Source organism: Talpa europaea (genome assembly GCF_964194135.1).
Source record: "Talpa europaea genome assembly, chromosome: 14".
Lineage (NCBI taxonomy): Eukaryota > Metazoa > Chordata > Mammalia > Eulipotyphla > Talpidae > Talpa > Talpa europaea.
The window spans coordinates 4,006,838-4,012,891 of record NC_140082.1 but is presented as its reverse complement, the minus strand read 5'-3'; the positions used below and the strand labels follow the sequence as shown (position 1 = coordinate 4,012,891).

The 6,054-nt window shown below is 53.0% G+C and overlaps 1 protein-coding gene across 1 annotated transcript in view; it reads left to right on the top strand.

Moving 5' to 3' along the window:
* Positions 1-6,054, top strand: part of MLXIP (MLX interacting protein) — a gene marked incomplete at both ends in the record, with an annotated part of 44,622 nt that continues 38,568 nt past the window's right edge. Inside the window, one exon of the mRNA XM_084253179.1 lies at positions 1-56. Coding sequence (XP_084109305.1) covers positions 1-56 — 56 coding nt within the window. The remainder of the gene's footprint in view (positions 57-6,054) is intronic.

Below are 6,054 nucleotides of genomic sequence, written 5' to 3'. Positions count from 1 at the left end.
CTGTCCATCGACGCCTCGCTCACCAAGCTCTTCGAGTGCATGACCCTGGCCTACAGGTAGGAGCCGGGGCCCGCGGCGGGCCCGGCTGCGGCTCCCCGCCCGGCCGGCTCCCCGCTGGAACAACACGAGCGTGGACGGCCGGGCCGCGGGAGCCGCGCGCCGGACCCTCGCCTTCGCGCCTGCCCCGGGGGTCTTCCCGCTTCGGCCCGGCTTAGGGGCCTGGTGGACCCCGCGGAGGGGAGCGAGGGGCCGGGGTCCTGGCCGCTTTCGCTCTTAGCGGTGCTGGGGTTCTTCCGGCTTCGGTTCCGGCCTCCCCTCCAGAGTCCGGGTTTTGGACAAGAAAGAGAACTGGGAACCGACTGCTCCATCCCTTCCCCCAGGGGCTTTGTGTTTCCAGCGACACGGTGTAGTGGAGAAGGCCACCTGTCCAGGGGTGGCTTCAGCCCAGCCCCGCTGTTGGTGGTTGTGGAGGATCTCGGAGCCCACTTCCTTATAAAGAGGGGGTGACTGTAGTGTGTCCCTCATTGGTGGGGCTGGAAGGAGGTCGGTCGAGTGCTTAGTGCAGTGCCTGGCACACACTGATAGTTAGATGCTTCGTGGATGTTAGCTACTTTTCCTTTTGTCCCAGCAGAGGGAGGCTGGGTCTCCTCACATGCCCCTGTTGGGAAGCTCTCCCTGAACTTGGGAGGGGCTCTGGGTGCCTCCTAGGAAGACTTTGAAGCCACAGCTGTTGGAGGTGCAGTCTGTCCTCCTGGCAAGTCCGAGGCTTCTCTGGCTCTAAAGATTAAATGGAGATGTAGTTGTTAGGGCAGGCACCATCCTGACATGTGGATTGGCTCTGGGCTGAGAGCCCTTTTTTCTAAGTCACAGGAATACCTGGCCCTCTCCGGTTTAAAGGGTTTCCATGCTCTCCCATCCTCACTGGATATGTGATGGCTTTGCTTCAGGTGACTTCTGCCTCAGCAACAAAACTTTGAACTAGCTGCAAAGCTCATGATAGAATCTCTGCTGAGCAGGGTCATTGCATGGGTGATGGGTCTGGCCGGGGCTGTCTTAGGGCTGCTCTGCAGACAACAGAGACAAAATGTCCTGAGAAACTCAGAAACCGTACAAGGAAGAGAAGGAATATTGTGTCCCCCCCCCTTTTTTGGGGGCCGGCCATGAACCCCAAATATGTGGAAGTTAAACAGTACACATTTACCTGAAGTTAAAATACTAGGCTCCGCCCCAGTTGGCCTCCCCAGGGCCCCCCCCAATAAATGTTTCATCAACTTGTTCCTTTGTTATGTTCCTGAAATGCACCCCTGCCCCCGCCCCATTTCCTCTCCAAGATTTCCCAGATGGTTTGTTTGCCACAGGCTGCAGTACATTACCCACAGCTCTTCTCTGGTTCCCCTACGTGGCACATTGGTCAGGCCCTGCTCTGATTCCCTGGCCTTGCCAGTTTGAGCTGGCACCGAGCCTGTGAAGATGTTCGTTTTTGTTGTTTTCTTGTGAAGCACCTGGCCCTCATCTAGCCCTTCTTTAGTCAGGCTCACATTTTGAGCTCTCTGCTGGAATCAAACCCAATGAGGCCATAGCATATGCTGGCCTTTGAGGGTCCTTTCAAACAAAACTGGAGGTGAGAGATGCAGTGTGTGTCATCAAGAGAAATCGATCCTCTTTATTTTAACATAACCTGTACCTGCACAAGAGAGGACGCGAGACAGCAGGAGCCGCCAGACCTGCGAAGGTGGACCTAGGCCCTGCTAAGGAGAAGCGAGCCGGCCTCCCCTCGCCCTCCATTTGGATAACCTGGAGGCTTATTCTTAAATAACACCAAAGAATTTTAATAAAGGCGGTTTTTTCTCACTTCTTTCAGAAATATTTTGGCAGCTGTCCATTGCTCAGTTAACCTTCTGGATTGCAAAAGGCACCAGTTGCCCGGTCAGAGGCTTACCTTGCTTGTCAGGCCCACCAGCCCCGGCTCTGTCCTTCCCTTTTACTCCCTGGGCGAGTCTTGCCGCTGCAGGTCCCCAGTGGGTGTCTGGATGGCCTGAGTTTTGTTGGCGATGTGTGACTTGGGTCAGACTGACAGAGGAATGACTCAAAGCCAGTTGTCTAGCCTCTGGCACAGAAATAAGTAAGAGAACAGAGTGAGTTTCTGACTGCAGCTGGCCTTTCCTGACCGCTCGCTGGCTTTCCGAGAAGTAGGGTCAGGAGGGGGGCAGGGAGGAAAGAAGACTTTACTTTGGGGGGGGTCTCACTTCCCTGCAGGCGGGGTTTGAGCCTTCACCCCACTTGCCTGGCAGCGAGGAAGGCCAGCTGTGTGACTGTTTCTGGCCTAGGTTCTTTCTAACTTCCACTTCCTCCCTGTCCCCTCGCGTCTTCATTCTAGCTGCCTAACTCTCCTTGGTACTCTCTGTGCTTTTTTTTTGGTTTGGTTTCCTGTTAACTGCTGCCTTCCAGCTGTTTCCAGATGAGGTTCAACAGTTCTCTGGAGGAGGAACTAGTGTAGGGGAAGTTGTGGTTATTATTTTCCCCCGGTGCTGTGAAGTGGTCTAGGGGTTCTGAGTGTGATATGTTCCTGAACATACAGTCTTGAACTCCAGGAGGGGCCTTGCAAGACTGGCTTTGGGGTGGGGGAATGGGGTGTTGAAGCATTGGAGACTGTGTGGTGGGCTGGGTAAGTAACAGAGAGATGGAATTCCAGCTTCACTTGGTCTGGCCTTAAAATCCATGTCCCTTCTGTGATGTTAAGTAGCCCCATCACCAGACATCTTGATTTAGTCCTAAAATGTATGCGCCATTAGTAGAACATTTTGGAAGGGAAGACGTTGGCTTTTTCCAGGACACAGCTCAGGTGCTAGAAGACAGGGGAATGGAGTCCTTGGCATGCCTTTTCTGAGCCTTCCTGTCGGCCACCACAGTAAAACGGGGAGCATGAACATCTCCACAGAGTGGGTGTGAGGATCCACTGAAATAATGCCTGCGAATATTCTAGAATCTGTTAGATAATAAGCGAGAGGAAGTTTAACAAGCTGAATCCAATTCTACATCCTCATTCAGTGACCATTTATTATGAGCCCAAGTTTCTCATCCATACACTGAAGAAGTTACATCTGACTGGGGCCTTTTTTTTTTTTTTTTTAAGATTTATTTATTCATACAAGCACTGGGTACAGTCAGAAGCGTGGGAGGGTGAGAGAATTCACCAGAGCCAGAGCGGGGAGCAGAAAAGGCAGACAGACGGAGGACACTGCTGAGGGGAGCAGCGGGCGCAGCAGATGGGGTCTGCACGCCATGTGGGACCCTCGCTGGCGGCTGGGGATCGAACCGGTGCTGCTGAGGCTGAGCGCAGCTTCGCAGCCCAGTGCTCAACCGCTGGGCCACCAGGGGAGGCCCAGTGACTGGGGTCTTTTAAGGCAGCTTTCAGATGCCTGCCTGCCAGACACTGAATAGCTGCATTCTTGGCTGGCCCTGCTTTCTGAGCCTCCACAATGGAGCTATGTGCTCTGGAACATAGTTCATGCTTCTTGCTCTCTCCACATTTGAAGGAATGTCACACATGTAAACCACCCACAGACCCCGAGCCCATCTGGTTAGCTTCTTGTGTAGCTTCTTGTGATTGCTTTTGGTTTCACTTCCCTACTTTTTCGAGTAACTCCTTAATAGGGTGTCTCCTAAGACTGTCTAGGGGGTAGGAGCCGGTCTTATGTGTTTAGAGACAGTGGCAGTTCTCTGGGCAGTGGGTTTCTGCTCCAGCAGATAATCGGGAGGCCGTGGAGCGGGCACCGGGAAGGTGGCTTTAGGACACGTGTTTCTAGAGTGCAGCCCATATGTGCATGCCCTGGGTGGCAGCCTTCTCCTCCTGACTCACCGTGGGGTCTGTGCCAGGCTGAAGGAGTAGCCAGGATGAAAGGTTGACACTTTAAGTTTCCAGTAGAGAAACTTTCTAAAGCTAGGCACACAGCTAAGTTCATTCTCTTCCCCTGCCAGCCAGAGAGAAGCAGTTTTTCTTCTCTTGGCTTTTTCTGGTCTCACATGATTACACGTGTCAAGGGCATGCCCTAACACGGAGCTGGAGCTACAGAGGTGAAAAAGATAGTCTGTCCTCTGGGAGCTCCCAAATGTGGGGTGGGGGACAGATAAACAGATAATTCTAGAGCAGTTAACAGGGCTATGATTAAAAGCACAAATGAGCCAGCTCTAATGGCCACATTGAGCCGGACCGAGTGGGTGTGCTTACATAATCCCCAGCCATTAGGGTTTAAAGCTTACTCCCCCTCTCCCTGTTAACTGTCAAATATGGTGGTCACGTTCCCCAGCAGGAAGCCCCGGTGATCTCCACCTGTCTTCTTCCCTTTAGAAGCCCAGGACTGAAGTTCTGTCCTGAGGAAGCTGATTGGCTAATTGCCATCCTGGAAATGGGAAGGGTGAAGAAGGATGGTACGTTGGGCAGAGCCTGGAGCAGAAGGCAGAGGCGGGGGAGTTAGCATTGCTAACCCACCACCTTTGAGATACAGCAATTATTTTGGATCATCTGGGTGGGCCCAGTATGATCACCAGGAGCTTTAAAAGCAGAAGAGGAAACCAGGAGACCCAGAAAGCAAGCAGCAGGAGAGAGACTTGTCCAGCTGCTGCTGGCTTTGAAGGCGGTAGAAGGGGCCGCAAGCTAGGAATGCAGGCACCTCTGGGGGCTAGAAAAGGCAAGGAAGCAGCTTCTCTTCCAGAGCATCCAGGGCAAACCCACCCCTGCTGGTGCCTTAGTTTTAAGGGACTCGTTCAGCTGCCTGACCTCTGGAGCTGTGAGATGGTGAATTTGTTTTGTTCTCAGTCACTTACTTGTGGCTGTTAGAGTAGCAACAGGAAACTGATACAGATGGTTTCAGAAGTTTCTCAAGGTAATGTTTGTGATGTCAGCTCTGCCAGGGGAGAGTGTGGCAGCCGCCTTGAGTCCCCTCTGTGATGTTGAGCTGTGAAAGGGAGTCTGTCAGGTGGCCTTATCCTTGACCCCCGGTACAGTTCCTTCACTAGGGTGTGGTCAGAAGTGAATTTTACTTATTTTTAGGGACTCATATGATGGCTGATAAGAGATTCTGAGTACGTGTGCCAGTTCCCTAGAATTGAATTACTTCTTGGGTAGAATTGGTGCCATCTAGATGGCATTTATCTTTGGTGGTTTTTTTTCCATCTTTTGCTGGAATTCTGTCTGTGGTTGGCTTTCCAGGCCCCAGGACTTGTGTTTTAGGCTGCGCTCTGACTGCCTGGATCAGGACCCTCTCGTGCCAGCCCAGGCCACGGAGGCTTATTGCAGCAACAGGGCTGGTGCTGGAATCCCATGGTAACACCAGGCCCCTGGCATGGCCACACTTCAGTAGAGCTAGGTTCCAGGCCACTCTGGGTCCACAGCAGGGGGCCTTTGCCCTTTTTTACCCATATACCCCATTAAGTGACTCGGCTCCTCCCTCAGGCTCTGCTTTTCTTAGCGGTCGGTCTCACTTGCCCTGCTGCCAGCTGGCTCTCTCACCTGCTGCCCCATTCTTTGCTTCTGCATCTGCCTGCCGGGAGCTTGACCGTCTTCTCACATACAGACCTCGAGGAGAGCTTTTGTTTTATCAGCCCTCTCTGTCAATTGTCCAATTAAATGAGCCCCTTTGTCCCCATTCAGACTTTTGCAAGAAGTACTGGTAGGCCTGTCCCTGTCAGCGTGGGCCACAGAGCCTGAGTCCGCATGGGCTTTGGAGTGGCTTTTCTTGCCTCGGGAATGTTCCTCAGGCCTCTGTTATGTGCCAGGCCCTGCTCTAGCCTTGGGGAATCAGTAGGCAGCAAGACACGTGAGTCCTTTGCCCTCATGGAGTTTACACTCTAGTAGGGGAATCAGTGATAAATCAGCTTTGTGTTGCTAATACTGAGAAGGTCATGAAGCGAGAGGGAAGATGGCACGTGCGGGGTGGGGGTGTGGACAGGTGCTTTAGCTGGGCTGGTCAGAGGTCTTTTCTCAGGAGGTGACATTTCAGGTGGCCCTGAAGCCTGGGTGGTGAGTGGGAGGCTGCTTAGATGCTGTTCCTGGAG